This window comes from Gopherus flavomarginatus, chromosome 1 (genome assembly GCF_025201925.1).
Source record: "Gopherus flavomarginatus isolate rGopFla2 chromosome 1, rGopFla2.mat.asm, whole genome shotgun sequence".
NCBI classification, from domain to species: Eukaryota; Metazoa; Chordata; order Testudines; family Testudinidae; genus Gopherus; species Gopherus flavomarginatus.
The window spans coordinates 41,710,327-41,726,916 of record NC_066617.1 but is presented as its reverse complement, the minus strand read 5'-3'; the positions used below and the strand labels follow the sequence as shown (position 1 = coordinate 41,726,916).

The 16,590-nt window shown below is 40.6% G+C and overlaps 1 protein-coding gene across 3 annotated transcripts in view; it reads left to right on the top strand.

Annotated features, from left to right (window-relative positions):
* MAPK12 (mitogen-activated protein kinase 12) overlaps window positions 1–10,541 on the top strand; it is an 80,312-nt gene extending 69,771 nt beyond the window's left edge. Inside the window, exons 9-12 of one of the 3 annotated variants that reach the window (XM_050936340.1) lie at window positions 3,162–3,241; window positions 4,201–4,279; window positions 5,168–5,341; window positions 7,753–10,541. In XM_050936340.1, the coding sequence (XP_050792297.1) occupies window positions 3,162–3,241; window positions 4,201–4,279; window positions 5,168–5,341; window positions 7,753–7,823 (404 nt within the window). In that variant the 3' untranslated portion in view covers window positions 7,824–10,541. Of the gene's footprint in view, window positions 1–3,161; window positions 3,242–4,200; window positions 4,280–5,030; window positions 5,146–5,167; window positions 5,342–7,011; window positions 7,704–7,752 lie in introns of those variants that run through there. The other 2 variants (XM_050936339.1, XM_050936341.1) reach the window with 2 other exon arrangements.
* The last annotated feature ends 6,049 nt before the right edge of the window (window positions 10,542–16,590 follow it).

Genomic DNA, 16,590 nt, shown 5'->3' with positions numbered 1-16,590 from the left:
GTTGTTCAGTATGCTGCCAAGATATGTAAACTGTTTGACAGCTTACAGCATAAAACTTTCCAACCTTATGGATGGATCTTGGTAATGTTGTTGAGGAGCTGGCTAATATATAATCTCAGTTTTCATTCAGCTGATGGTGAGGCCAAAGTTACAAGCTGTCATAACAAAGCAGTTTGTAAGATGTATAAAGATTGGTGCTGTTTGTGACATTTTTCCTGTAATAGTCACATAATGAAGATCATGTCAGCAGTGCTCCACTGAGCATGAAAGCTGCACTGTGACTCAGCTAGGATGTTGTCGATGATTTGGGTCAGGAGTGGTTCAAGAGGATCCATGCAAGAATCTTGCTGGCCACAGAGAGCAAAGAGATACCTCAGTAGTTACCACAGTCGCTGTTTGAGTCTTTACACTTATAAATAGTGACAATGTTGGCATCTTTCAGTTGTTATGGTGTAATTTCTTGAAGCCGGACGTGTAAGAAAAATTTGAAGAGCTTGTCAATGAGAAGATTTTCTCTGTGTTTGAAAACCTCAACTGGAATGACATTGGGGCCAGGGAATTTATTATTTTTCCTTACTTGAAAAGCCTTTAACACCTTGGCTCATGTGGGTGGATTGGCAAGTGCAGTAGATGTGGGGTGTTTCTAGACATTATTTAGTGACTCATCAGAAACAGTAGATGAACAAGTAAGTAGTTCACTAAAATCTTCGTGCCACCATTCGTGGATGGCAGTGCGATCTGTGGTAGGAGATTCACCATCAGCACTTGGTAGTGGTGTCAAGATAGATAGGGTAGGCCATACACAGATTTGACTGCCTCATAGAAACCTTTGGAGTCATGTTTATCAGCAAGAGTGTGTGATTCCTCTGCTTTATGGTCAAACCACATATTTTGCGTATGGCAGAGTTTGGACTGGAGTGTACTGCAGGCTGCCCTATATCTGGCCTATTTCAACCCATAGAGTGCGTCAGCTAAGAGCACAGCATGGACTTGTCACCTGACATCAAGGAGATTCAATATTTTATTACCATTTTCATCAAACCGGTCTGCATGATGGCATTTCGTATGTCCAACACAATTCATGACAGTGTTATCGATTGTGTCACGCAAGGATACCCATTCAGCAGTTATGTCATCACTGATCATTGGAAGAATTTCTAAAAGAGTAGTTAGCTGTGTTGAAAATTGTTCGGCAATTGATAGATCATTGAGCCAAGCTATATTTATAAGCTTGACTGATGGTTTTTTACACATTTTTGGCCAAATAGTGAGGGAAAGCTTTGGAACAAGACAGTGGTTAGTACAACAGTTAGCTCCATGTAATACCCAAGTTATGCACACATCTTGTAGGTCCCATTGTCGGACCAACACCTAGTCAATCAAATGCCAATGACTTGAGCAAAGGTGCATCCAGATTGTTTTATATTTGTTGGGAGAGTCAGACGATAGTGTTTTCAATATTTCGATGGTGCTCAGCATCTGTCCTTAGCAGAAGTAGGCCATTGCTGTTCATCCTGATGCCATGTTTGCCAAGTACACCATGCCACATAGTCATCAAGGCCAACACGAGCATTAAAGTTGCCTAAAACAATCAACTTTTCTTCACAGGGAGCCAATCGGATCAGGTAATTTAGTTCAAAATAAAATTCCTCCTTCAGTGTTAGTCACTGTTGGTGCATAAGCAATAATCAGTGAAGCATAACATCTGCCTCTTTGGGTAGTTGAAGCTTCATCAATCTATCATTTATACCAGTGGATATGTTCTCCAAATGAGAGACAAGATCCTTTCTGGTTGCAAAGCTTATTCCTGCATTGTATGGCTTGTTTTGTGGAAGAAAAGTATACCCAGCACTCTCCTCAATCAACTGACCCTCATCAGCAAGTTGCATCTTGCTCAGTGCTGCAGTGTCAATACGTATCTTCTAGGCTGTTGAGCAACCTGAGCAGTCTGCCTGACAGGATGATCAGTTTGGTTTGGACAGTCAAGGAATGTACAGACATTCCATGTCACAACATTGAGACAAAAAGGAACTTTTCAAAGCATATTTGAATTTCGACCACATGATGGGCCACCCTCCAGCCATGGTAAACTGGTCAGGGCTGTTCAAGATGAGCAATTATTAGGGCACCTTCTTGAGTCCCCCTCCTTGTATTGAGGTCGGTGGTACTGTCCCTGAATAGAGCAGACAAGTCGATCAAGATGCTGCTGGACTACGTTATCACCTCAGGTCAATGCAGAGTGACCAAAGTCTTGACCTGCCTGCATTCAGGTTCATGACTATGAGTCCCAGCAATGTCCATCACCTGTCACTTTCTCCATTCTCCCATAACCGCAGAACTTGTTAGACTGTTGAAGAATGTATGAGAATTTGTTTAAAGTGAACGAGTAGTTGTGCACCAACTTGCACACACTTTTAGCCAACAAGATCATTTCCAGTGGCAAGGTAAACCGAGAACTGAAGGACTTGCTGACCAGGTTTATTTTTGGAGTATATGTCTCCTGGAACTCCAACCTCTCCTCCCCATGGCATGGTGTGATGGTGGAAACAGGAAAAGTAGGGGATGGCCCTGTAGGACAAAATATGGTGGTGAGCTTGGCTTTCCAGGCCGCTATCATAGTCATGAAGGCCTACAGGATAATAATAGGAGATATACCTATCTCCTAGAACTGGAAGGGACCTTGAAAGGTCATTGAGTCCAGCCCCTTGCCTTCACTAGCAGGACCAAGTACTGATTTTTTCCCCAGATCCCTAAATGGCCCCCTCAAGGATTGAACTCACAACCCTGGGTTTAGCAGGCCAATGCTCAAACCACTGAGCTATCCCCCCATACTTTTTACTCCAAAACACCCTGGCTAACGGGGCTAAACCCCAGCTCCAATCACACAATCCATTGAAAACTTCACAAGTATCAACTATCCAAGGAAGAGGACATTATCTGGCCCATAAAGTTGGAATATACTTGACTTTAGGTGTTTTGGTGTCCTCAACTTTTGCAAAAGAAACACAGAACCTTGAGCTACACAAATGTAAAGTTTCTCATTTCACCTTTATGTTGTGTGTTCTGCTTTGATCTCCATTGGCAAGGAAACTGCATAATTTTTGTAGGGCTTTTAATTTTGTCACTGTACAAAGACTTGATTCCTGACATCTAGTATTCAGATCTGGACCAGCTCACAGAAATAATGAAGATAACAGGCACACCAACTCAAGATTTTGTTCAGAAACTACAGAGTCAAGATGTGAGTAAACTGATTGACATTCTGCTAATATTCTGCTTGTCCTAGTTTCAAATGCAAGAAAACTTAATGGAAAGCTGTTCTCTGAATCTCATCATAAAAATATTCAAGAACTTTCTGGAAACCTTATTAGTTTAGTTTATTTAGTTAAACACAATTATCAAATAGTTTTAAATTAAGTACATTGCAATAAGCTAATGGCCTACATTTCAAAAGTGTTCATTAATTATGAATACCCAACCTGAGATTCTGGAGCCTGATTTTTCTTTTTTTTTAGAAGTCTTGAGCACCTACAATTTCAGCTGAGGTTAATGAGAGCTGCAGGTGCTTAACATGTATAAAAATTGAGTCCTATCTGAAGGTGATCACCCAAAACTGGTGTGTGAAAAAATAATGGTCACTTGGAAATATGTACGCCTACGTGCTTAAAGTTTCTTACATATGTGGCACATCAACTGCTCTAGCTGAATGGCTACTACTTTTATTGAGAGCACAGTGATGATACATACAATATATTTAGAAGACTGACATTTGTTCTTGTGTTTTTAACATTGCCTTCCCTGGTCCCATGTGCACACTTCTCTGGAGAGTTTAAACCCTGTTAAATGCACATTAACATTCCTTAAAATACCTGTAAATTTTAAATACTCATTGGATATATCTTAAAGAGAAAGACCTACTTTTCTAGAAACTTGTATCAACCCACAGTGGGGAAAAAATAATTATAATGATGCATGTACATTTCCCAAACTAAATACAGTAATATACAGGCTGTAATAAACAGTATTAAGGATCACCTTTAGATATTGTTCTTTCCTTTTTCTTAAAACTTGCAAACAAGGTGTCCATATGCATAGCATGCTCTCACAAAAATCATGAAAATTTACCTAGCAAGCATATTGCTAAATCTTATCACATAAAGAGGAAAAACTCTTCTAACCAATGTTCATGTTTCTTTTAAGGCAAAAAATTATATCAAAAGCCTCCCAAAGGTGCAGAAAAAAGACTTTGCAGCCATCTTGAAGTATGCAAATCCTTTGGGTAAGAAAATATGTCTGGATTTCTACCATTTGTGTCGGTATGCTACAGCAGGTGCAGCAGCTGCTGCTATAATTAAGGTTGCATTATGGTAATTAAGGTTGGGTTCTAGCCCCTTGTTTTCCATTGCTCATAACTTTCATCTTAAGGACTGAAACTTTCCAAGACTAGTCCTTGGATAAGCAGAACTTAAAAACTTAAGCAAAAGTAGTTTATGCTGTTGGCCCTGATCCAGCCAATGCTTAAATGTTTTGCTGGATCAGGGTCTGTGAGTAGCAAGAAATCAAATATAGATAATATAATTTTCCTATTTTAAAAAAATGATTCTTAAAGCCCTATTCTGAATGACTGTTCAAGACAAACAGATAGGGGTTGAAAACTGAAATTTGTCATGAAAATAGTACTCAGTGAGAAGTATTTCAGGTTCCAGAGAAAATTGGTTTTGATTTGGTAGTTTTCAAGATAACATACTTCGTAAGCACCGTACATTTTGAATTTTTCAATATGCTCACACAGGGCCTGATCCAAATCCCACTGAAATGCATGTAAAGATTGCCATGGATTTCACTGTGGTTGCATAGCTGAGAAAATCGGTGTTATAGATGTAACATGGCTATCTGACTGCACTAGTGGATTGAAAGTGTACTGAACATGTGGATTGGCTCATTCTGAAGTGGTTTTTGTATTGAATATCACAATAATATGACTTGACAGCAGCAAAACACTTTGTATTTTTATTTTCTTCTTCAAACAGCAGATGTCTATGAAATGAAATAACTCATCTTTGTAATCATCTGTAATTCTAAAAAACAACAATGGTACAACAGCTTTAAAATCCAAGTTGGATTCAGTGGCAATATTTGAATGTCCTGTTTGGCTTGTGTTGAACAGCTGTAAACCTTTTGGAGAAGATGCTGGTGTTAGATGCAGAGAAGAGAATAACAGCAGTAGAAGCTTTAGCGCATCCTTATTTTGAATCAATTCACGATCCTGAAGAGGAAACTGAGGCAGAGAAATATGATGACACATTTGACAATATGGATTTGCCACTGGATGAGTGGAAGCGTAAGTCCATTATGGGGTGAGAGTGGAGGTTAAAAGGGACTAAGAAGGGCTAGCTGAGAAGTAAAAACACTTATCTCCTTAAAAATGACTTGTTTTGATCTTGGCAGAAAATAGGCACCAGTGGGGTCTAGAAACAGAAAATGAGTCAGTGCGCCCATTTCTCCTTGTACCTCCTCCTAAGGTTGCCCCTCTGCTAGTTCCATCTCTCTCCAGGGCACCCCCTCTGCTCCGCCTCCTCCGCTCCTCCCAAACACCCCATGCTTTATCTGTGTTCCTCCCTCCCTCCCCTTCCCCATTCTCCACCAAATCTCTTTCTGAGCTCTTTCAATTCACCCTTCTCGGTCCCCCCAAGATTAGCTAAGGTTCTAACAAGCCTTCCCTGACCCATATGGGAAATGCCTTTAGATGACCAGAGATTTTCTTTACAGTGCAGCTATTTATACTATGAATGGAAATAAAAATTACTTTTTGGGACAGTCTTGCTTAGCAATGAGGTTATGCAGAACTGGCTGGTAGATGTGGAGTTGCTGCTGATCTTTATGGATTATTCTGGGTTTTTATCAAACATTCTCACTGTCCAGAGGTGTCTTGAAAGTGGAAAATAATTAGATTTATACTGTTTGTAGAATACTATTACAAGGTTTTATTGCTATGTATAGAATAAACTTAAATGATTATTTCCTCTTTTCTGAGGGAAAGAAAGAAGAGTGGGAGTCAGTTATTGAGGATTTGGGTTCACTTTTTGTTCTGGGTTTACTTTTTTTCATTTCCCTGTTTCATACATCACAGGGATGGGAGCAGTGATGATGGATTGTTACAAATCTGCCTTTCCTAAAACAGACTTCAGCAAAGCTATCAACACCCTCCCATCTGCATGTGCCTCCCAAAGGTTGGCAACAAACCACAGTTATTAGCCTATGCAAGGGAACATAAGACTAGTATTCAGCATGCTGTTGGCTCCTGTGACTGAGTGCAGGTCATAATTATTACCTTAGCATAACAAATGTTGAAAATAGAGGGGAAGAGGAAGTAGCAATTTGTACTTTGAGCTCCTGGTTTTCTGCTGAAAGATACCTTGAACTGTACAGAAAGGAGGCATTTCTGAATTCTTACACTGTGTATTATTGTTTACTGTCAATGTAGCAGGAGAATACGTCTCCTGAACCTAGTGAGCTACTGATTGTGCTTAGGTGTCCCATGAGTGGATACATCTTCATAAAAAGTAGGTTATGTGGTTGCATAATTAATACATTTGAGTGATATGCCTCCATACACAGGAGAGATTGTACAAATTATTGGTTACTTATATATATATATTTTTATTTTTTTAATGTGAATAATTTTTTTAATGTTGCTGATTTTTCCACCTACTCTTTCCCCTCTGCTGCTGGGTCTGCTGGCTGTCCTCTTTCTAATCTTCCATTTCTAACTGCTTTGTTTGGTGTCACTCAAATTTAAAACCAAATTCCCTTAAATTTCCTAAAATGACCTTTACAATTTACAAAACCTGAGACTGCTAACTTTTAAATAAATATAAATGTTGAGTTAATTTAACTTTCCCTTAAAAAACAAACTAAAAAGGAAGTTACTAGTCCTCACCCAATCATGCAAACCAGGCTGTTTCTGAGATTCGTGTTTTTCTTTCATTTCCTCACATCCTTACTTTCTAGCGTTGGCCAGTATGAGAAATACTACAGTGTCATCAGAGATGATGTTCTTGCAGCATTTCTGTGCTCACCGGAACTAGGAAGTTGATTTACAGACTATGATGAATTAAAAATAAACTTCAAGCAAAGGAAGCAACTGATGTCTCTCCACAGGGGAATTGGATACTTAGTATGTGAATGTCTCATAACAAAACAAGACAGAGACCTCAGTGGCTACTATTCATACCAGGCTCAATTCTGGAAATCTAAGGCTGCCTTCACCCAGATGGCTGGCAGTCAGAAAAGTGGGGATTCAGCTCCTTTTTCCCTAACAGCTTCCTGCCTGCCTGTCCATGATTGAATTCTTCTTTGGTTTACCCTTTTATTAGGAGCCTTTCACAGCATGTTCTCCTGGTGTGTGACTGACAACTAGCCGTAGTCTTAAGGTAGTCATGCTGCGTATTGCTAACAGAGGCTGAGAGACCATCTCTTTCTGATGAGATTTGGGGGCTCAGTTTTGGTCCTGATTCTCAAACTTTGACACTTAGCTTTCGGTGCCCATTTAGGCCCCTAAGCGAGAGGGCCTGATTTTCAGATGTGCTGTGCACAACAGCAGCTATTGAAGATAATGCCAGTTGTAGGTGCAACACTGAAAATCGGGTCACTTATTTAGTTGCCTAATTTTAGGCATCCACTTTTGAAAACTTGAACCCTAACTCTTTTATGAGCATACTAGCAATGCTTTCTCTTACTGTTGTTTTTCAGGCATTACCTATAAAGAGGTAATAAACTTCAAGCCATCTCCCCTGCCTGAGTCAAAGGAAACAGCAGTGTAACCGTATGAACCATCTCTTCAAAAATCAAAAGCAGCAGGAAGGGTGTAAATGCTTGTGATAACTCAGTTGTACAAACCTTTTTATAAACAAACTGGATGTAATCTGTTATATGTGTATTCTAAGGAATAATGGTGTTTTTACTCTAACTAGGAAGCTAGTGCCTTTGGAAGTAGCATTTCAAGACTGTCTGGAAACTTACCTCTATCCAAATTTTGTCATCTTTTTGTGCAAATTTGTGGTTTCATTTAATCAAAGTACTCCTCAAAACACCAGGGTTTTCATGAATGTGCTTTTAGACCAGGTATTGTTAACTTGGGTCAGAGTAATAGAGTAATAGTTAACACCTTAAGCAATCTGAGGCTAAATGGACAAGTGTTTTCCTCTTCCTACATGAATGGAGGGGAGTATGAGCCCCTGGAGCCAAGCCCAGAAGGCATCAAGGGGAGTGTGCTGGCTTCCCTCTTGGTTCTTTCCTTCCTGCAGATGCCAATTTGTGGATGATCTGCAGATTGTGAGGGAACAAAAATGTTGCCGGATAGGCTCAACAAACCTACTCTGAGGGGTGTGCACAAGAGGCAGCAGTGGCAGTCAGGGTCACCCATGGCTGTAAGAGTTTTAGCAGGGGACTGATAGAGCCACAAGTGGTCCTGATTTTAAATAATACAGTATTTTCTTCCTCTTCTGAATAACTTGCTCTCACTTTATATAGTGGAGTAGAGGGTCCTGGTTTCCAGGGGGAAATTGTGAGGATTTACAACATTCTATAAGCTCTGTAATTTCTTCATAGTTTTGATGTAGTGATTGAAAATGTACATAGTGATCGGGGAGGGGGAGGATCAGTGTGTGGATATGAGTTAGAAATAAAGCTACATGCACAGTGTCACTTCATGACAATAGGGATGGGGAAAATAATACTTTTATTCTTCGTCTGACCTGCAGCTAGATATTTTGTTCTCATTGTACAGGCAGTATTAGGTGTACAGAACGAATCGTTTTTAAATCTCATTATCTCATTCTCTTGTGAAAAATAATCCCTTGACAGAAGGTACAATATCCACAGGAGACATCTACCTGATGAGTTACTCTGGGATATTGGTTAGAAGCTTCTATGGGTTCTTCAGCTGTGTTCATCTCTTGCACTTTCCTAGCTGTTTAGTTCATAATAATCTCAGGGGAGCAGGAAATGGAAATTGACAAACCTTTGTACATGTTTTTATCATTAAAGCTCATCTCTTTAAAAATTGAATACTTGCATAAGGGTTACTCCCACTACAATGTGCTGCTTTGCGTCAGTGCCAAGTGGAACATCTGTGGAAAGAGATATTTGATCTTAGCAGCTAATAACTGGAAAGAAACCCAGAGATGGCTCAGCTGACTTATTTTTTGACTCAAACATTTTAAACTGAAAGGCTTCATCAACTTGGTTTTTAATGATTGTTTAATATAAAGCTCTATAAATACCAGTATCTAGCCGAGAGGTATTTGTGATGAACACTGAGCAGCCAGAAGAGGTACAGGGAGAGAGGAAATGGTAGCTAAAACCATGCAATTTTATGCATGCATAGATAAACCTTTAAAAAAACAAACAACATGCATAAAAAGAGGCAGTAAATACATCCCAAAGGAAAACCTTTTAGCACATCAGACACTAAGAAATGCACATGTTGGGAGTCATGTTCCATTTTGCCACTACCATTTGTTCTCACCTTGAGCTTGGTCTTATGTTATTAAAAGTAAATAAGTGCTTTGTCATTTACTTCAATGGGCACAGGATCAGGTCCTTTAATAGAGGAGAGTTGAAGGTATTTTGCTCTCAGCAACTTGCCAGATCAGACCCAGAGTTTCCGTATACAGATGGTCTCAGACTGATCCAGCAAGTTGCTGAGAGCAAAATACCTTCAACTCTCATGGAAGGTAATGGCAGTTAATGTTGGATAGAGCTAGTCAGGAAAAACGAGACAAACACTTCAATGCATTTTTTTCAAAGTTTGTGTTGCTGTATTTTTTTAAAATACATTTCCAAACTCTAAATTTCACCAAACTTTTGGAAATTTTAAAAATTCCTTCCTGCACTACAGTTGGTCAAATCTCAGAATGACTGTTTTGTGAAAAATGTCAATTCTATTTTTCCTGTCTGGTTTTTTTTTTTTCATTGAGATTTGGAAAATGTTGACCCATTCTGCTGCTCAGTACTTATTAGGATCATGCGACATCTTCTGCATTGGCTTGGAGATGGACTTTTGCCTCTCAACTTACCATGATTTCTAAATGTAGAGGTGGACAGGCACAATGACACATAAGCAAAAGAATTTTATTTTTTCTAAAACATCAGTGAATATAAGACTGCCTTATTTTTTTAACCCTTTCTTGGGAAAAAAAAAAAAACCAATGTTGAAAAGAAGGCCTTAATGAAATATACAGAATTCTGAATCCTCAAAGAGCTTAAGCTAAGAAAAATTGCTGAGGAGAGCAATAGGGATCATTAGTATGAATAGCTTATAAAAGAAATGTGAACGTGGAGGAAAGTGTACTTTGTGTGATACAACTGCTGATTCAAAGGGGGAGGCTAAGTTTCATAGGTTTTTATTTGCTATTTCTACTGGTGCTAGGCAACTCAGGTCAATAAGAACCCAATTTCTGTTTGCCTTAAGGAGAAATGTAAATATGATCTGCATGTACTCAACATTTATTGTGAAAAATAAACTGTTTTTTTAATAATAGTGGTCTCATTTTCCCACTCCTCGACACCCCCCCCACACACACACCAGCTGTATTGTTGATGAAAGATGTCTGGGTAAAATATTTTTGCTGTCAAGAAATTGTATGAAACCCGATATTATCAATATATCCCACTTTAATATGAGATGGTGGCTTGCTTTATTTTGGAATGAAATAAGCCCATAGATTCTAGCCTCCCCCACTCCAATGTCCAGCAATGTATATCAGCCACACAACGTGACTGAGTGTAGTGTTGCATCTGGTTATTTCATAGACATTCTCAGTTTTTACAGAAACGTCATGACTTTGTTCTGGAGGACAGGATTTCAAGGCCTAGACATAAAACCGTTCCCTAACCTGATTAAAGAACCACTGTCTTGTCCACACTGACAATTGGTAAACCTGTTATGACATCAACACCTCGTAAGCATAGAAGAGAACTTTGAGCTAGCAGCGTTCTGGAAGTGGTGATGGGCCCTAAATCTAACAACTTAAATGCATCTTGATCATCTTACAATACCAATTACTCAATTAATGTTCACTATCAGCTGCCCTAAAAAGCTATTGCTTAGAATAAAAAAGCTTATGAGCTGCTCTGCTCTCTTACCTTCTGCAAAATTCAAATACTGTATCAAGTGCCTTTTCCACCTGCTCCAGCTAAGGTTATGTCAGGTCTTATAGCAGAGATTTTTTTTTATTATAACTTGGATTAAAATACTCCCTTAGGGCTCATACTTGGCACATGCACTATGGTCAGCCCAGAGAGCAGGCTATTAAAAAGGTAAGTTTCCATGCTAACCATTTGAACACTGAGCAGCAAGTCTAGAACATAGATATGCTGTAGGTTTAGCGAGGACAAGAATGAAGATGGTAACTTTAGACTTGTTTTTAGGGGAAGGTCCAGTGGGGAACTGGGGGCTGTTTTATCTGTAGCTACAGAGGGATTAGTGACATGTCTGGAAACCTTCCTGAATATGTTCTCCCTGCCAATCCATCTTCCATCTCCTGAGTCCCCATCCATTCCTACATAGGAAGTAGCACTTGACTTACTATGGCCAGTGGTTCTGTTCAATTCGGTGCATGGGCCACCAGCGCCCCAGGCAGACTTTTCTAAACAGTTTGAGAACCAAGCCTTGGGTTGCTGGTAGTTTAGGAAAGGAGGATCTCTTTTATGTGCCCCCCCGCCCGTACACACACATTTACAACTGCCCCATGCTGTTGCTAGGTGATCTCAGTGCTCAGAAGACTATTTGCACTCCGTGTGATTGTTGTGCCACTTTTAAAAAACTTACATTGCCACCTAGCAACCGCTTGCCTCTCTCAGACATGGGAAATATGTAGCTTGTTCTGCTGCTGGTGGTAGCCTCCCTCAGGAAGAAGGCAATTGAGAACAAAGAAATTGGTTTCAGAATGCAGTGTTACATAATACTGCAGTACAAGACACACACACACATGCGCTTTAGTCCTGCTGAAGTTCTTTCTGTAGTACTGTTTCCTTCAGCACTGCTACATCAATCACTTGTGTTTTACTTAAGGATGTGGAGACTCTCCCAACTGGATTTGACTAGTGCACTAACCCCTCGCAGTGTAAGCTCTACATTGCTTGTATTGATGATCTGAAACGCTCTTATCACAAGTGAAGGGTAAGTGAAAGAATGCAAATGTAAACTGACTGCTATGCATGAAATCAAATGAAACAAAGTACTGTTCAGATCCTGTTTTAGAATCCTCTCAATTTTGCAGTGGAAAGTACTGTAAACAATACTGTGCCTTTTCAGGGCAGGGAATGTCTTATTGCGTTTGGACAATGCCTAGCTTGGTAGGGCTCTGATCCTAACTGGCACCTCTGAGCACTACTGTAATATAAATAACAATCAAAGGCAGTGACTGTGGCCTAGTGCAGTGCCCAGTGAAGTCAATGGAAAAACACCTATTGATCTCAATGGACAATGAAAATACAATACAAACTGTAATACTTTTGAGATCACAATTGTAGCCACCAGGGGGCTGCAGCAACTAAGTTTCTGTTCCCTTTCCCAAAGGCTCACTTTCTGTGCACATGACAGCGCAGTTAGTTTTGTTGTATTTGTGCCCTGTCATTTGGTGTGTGTCCAACCACTTACAGTTTTCAGGAAACTCCCCACTTTTTTGTTTTTTATTTCAATTATTTAGCTGATATTTTTAAATGCAGTGAGTCATTACTAGGGGGGAGGGAGGGATTTGGAAAAGTATGCACAGAAAAACTGTGAAACAAAACCAAGCAGTTTGCTTTCTGAAAAGCATTCTTAAGATCTGGAATATATTGCAACATGAAACAATGTTAAAGGCACTGAAACTACCATTCAAGTAAAAAGACTCCAAAACAACAGTGGAATCACTTAAGCATATTCAGTTAGATTATAACCTGAAGAAGAGTTCTGTGTAGCTTGAAAGCTACAGAAGTTTGTCCAATAAAAGATTTCAGCTCAGCTATCTTGTCTCTAGAATAACCACACAACATTGAACTCCAAGTGAATGAATCCTGGGAGCATTCTTTCTAATGCAGCAACTAACATGCCACTGCAAAACCTCCAGTTAAAGCAGGCAGAGTGAGGGGGAAAAGGCCCCAGTGAAGTCAACTGGAGTTTTGACTGTCAAGTGGATGGGCAGATGCCAGGAATTGTTCATCAATTCAGACAAAAATTGTTTGGGGCACCTTTACTGTAGCTAATACAAATGAATGTTGTGTCTCCGTTTGCTCTCTTATAAGGTAACTGCTGGATGTGACAGCTTTTGATCCATACTGCACTGTTAGTGGGTTCCAGCCCTAAGGCTGTTGTACCTTGCCATGGGAGGATAACCCCAACATAGAGGATCCTCCTCCTGTGGCACAAACTGGTGTAATGATTCTTGTGCCATACCTCCACCTCATTATATCTTGCTGGCTGCTGTATGGCCTTCAAGACTACAGGCAGCTACAATAATTCAGAGCAGCCTGCAGGTTCCTCCAAGTCATGCCGGGAGAGCAGTCCAGGATCAGGGCAGTGCAAGGGCTGCCTTTGTATATACTTCTCCCCGCAACTGCACTATGTTCCCCATCTATAGACAAAAATCTGGGCCTTTTGGTGTTGGATTGTGTTCAGAGGAAGACAGCTTTTGTTTTTATATTTAATTTTGGCTTCCTGACAATAAATCTTTATATAATGCTGTTATAGAAAGCAATGGCTAGGTATGGAGTTCCATAACTAAAAGGGGAATTTGCCCTGAGTAATACATTTTTCTTTTATTTTCTTTTAAAGAAAGGTGCCTTCTTCACTCTGACCACTTTGTATGTTGCATCCAGTTTCCCCCACCTTTCATCTGTTTTATGTCTTTCTAGATTATTTTATGCATAGTTTCTAGGATACTAGTGACATTCAGCCTTCAATGCAATGTAGTACAATACCACTAGTGTTGGTGCTGGCAAGACCGCCTATTATTAAGGTAGTCTGATTCTTTCCATTATTATAATACCCTCTTTCCAGTTGCTTATGTCTTTGCCAAACTTTAATCATCGAGACTGAGATTCTTCCTACCACTTCCCCTCTCCCCGAGACAAAACAGTTCCGCTGTTTCTGATAATGAGACTAGGAGAAAATACATTGTTTTGCTGATGTTAAAGAATTCTTGTAACTTTTTTTCCCAAAAACTCTAGCACCCCATACATTGGAGAAGGGGTATGAAATTTAACAAGGGGGCGGGGGGATGGCCTTTAAGTCAGGGAAGTGTCTTTTGCCATGCCTGTGAAAATCCCTTCAAATTTATCCAAGTTACAAGCCTTTGAAAAGTTTGAGTTTGTACATGCTCAGTAGAGACAGATTTTAGCAGCTAAAATCTCTATAAAGATTTTGTCCTCACTGAGCATGCTCAAGCTTTTCACAGCTCCTAATGCCAACCAGACTGCACAGTCTCCCTCTACCCTAGGCCTACGGGGGCAAGGCCAACATAATTATATGTCTCCCGCCGACATAACTACCACCGCGCATTAGAGGTGGTTTAATTATGCCGGTGAGAGAGCTCTCTCCCGCTGGCATAGAGTGTCTACACAGGAGACCTTATAGCGGTGCAGCTGCAGCGTCTGTAGTGTAGACATAGCCTTAGTCTCTAGGCCTCAGTTCCCCAACTATAAAATGACGATAATACCATCCCTTACTTCACAAGGGTACTGTGAAGATAAATTCATTGGTGTTTGTGAAGCACTCAAATACTGTTGTGATAAGTGGCACTGAAAAGTCCATGAGGAATAGGGTGACCAGATGTCCTGATTTTATACGGTCTTTTTCTTATATAGGCTCCTATTACCCCCCCCCCCCCCGCCCCATCTTGATTTTTCACATTTGCTGTCTGGTCATTCTAATGAGGAAATTGATAATACTGTATTCAGAGCACAGTTTGAATAGTATGGGTCCACATATTGAACAATGAGAAAACAAAATATTGAATACCTTCATCTATGCTGTGGACTGAATGAGGCAGGGGTCCTGTGGAAAAAATAGTATGTAATCATATAGCTAAAGACTGTATCATAATGCATATGCACAAGGGGACCAAATTAAGGTTCCATAGGCAACCTTAACTCTGATACTTCCTACTTTTCGAGTGCTTGACTTTGCAATCTTAATAGAGAGCCAAGGCAGGTGAGGTAATATCTTTTATTGGACCAACTTCTGTTGATGAGAGCTTTCAAGCTTACACAGAGTTGCTCAGGTCTGGGAAAGTACTCAGAGTGTTACAGCTAAATACAAGGTGGAACAGATTGTTTAGCATAAGTAGTTAACACATATTTTAAGAGACCATTCAAGGTGAAGTGGCCCATTAACACCCCTCCAGTCACAAGGATTATAGTAATAAGGCATAAATCTAGTGTCTCTATTCAGGTCATGATTTTTAGTGTCTAGCAAAAGTATGAATTTAAGCTCCTAGGCTCCTGTTTTGAAAGTGTTGTGCAGGTTTCCTTTGAGGATGAGGACTGATAGGTCAGATATAGATATCGCTATTACACATGACAGCCACCACCTTCATGGTCAAGTACGCCAGGCTGCACATGAGTCTTCAGAGTTGGCTCAACTCCAACTACAAACCCAGCAGACACAGCTTCTGCATGACACTGACTCCTCCAATGAACATATTAGCCTCCGTACAATGGTGGACAAACCCAGAGAACCTATGCATGGGCGTTCCCTTCCATCAACGCTCCCCAGTGCTCATGCTCACCACTGACGCTTCCCTGATCAATTGGAGAGCGCACATGGGGGGGGGGAGGACACAGCACATGGCCATTGGTCCCTGTCAGAGACACATCTGCATATAAATCTCCTCGAGCTCAGAGCAGTCAGATATGCCTGCCTTCACTTTCCCCCATCATAAAGAACAAATCCATTTGGGTTCTGACGGACAATACAGCATGTATGTTCTACATCAACAGGCAGGGGGGAGCACAATCACAATCCCTATACACAGAGGCCATCCGGTTATGGAACTGGTGCATACAATATCACATAGAAATCACCACTTCCTACCTGCCCAGTTGTCACAACACTATCATCGACACACTCAGCAGACACTTCTTCGAGGAACATGAATGGGAATTGCATCCCACGATACTACAACAGCTCTTCTCCCACAGGGGCACCCCGTCGATAGACCTCTTTGCCACAACCCAGAACTGCAAATACCATCTATTTTGCTCCAGAGCAGGACCCGGGACTGCACCCCTAGGAGATGTGTTCCTCATCCCATGGAACAACTCCCTCATGTACGCTTTTCTACTGATTCCACTGATACACAGGGTTCTATGCAAGATCAGAGAGGACAAGGCCAGGTCATACTTATTGCCCAGGCTTGGCCTGGACAGACATGGTAACCTTACCTGCTGCGCATGTCCATCTGTCCTCCAAGGACTCTACCCAACACACCAGATCTGCTCTCTCAGAACTACAGCCGGCTTCTTCATCTGCAGCTCCAGAAAGTCCATCTGACGACATGGTTCCTTGGCTAGTTCATGGTTCCAAACCCATGAACTAGCCTGTTC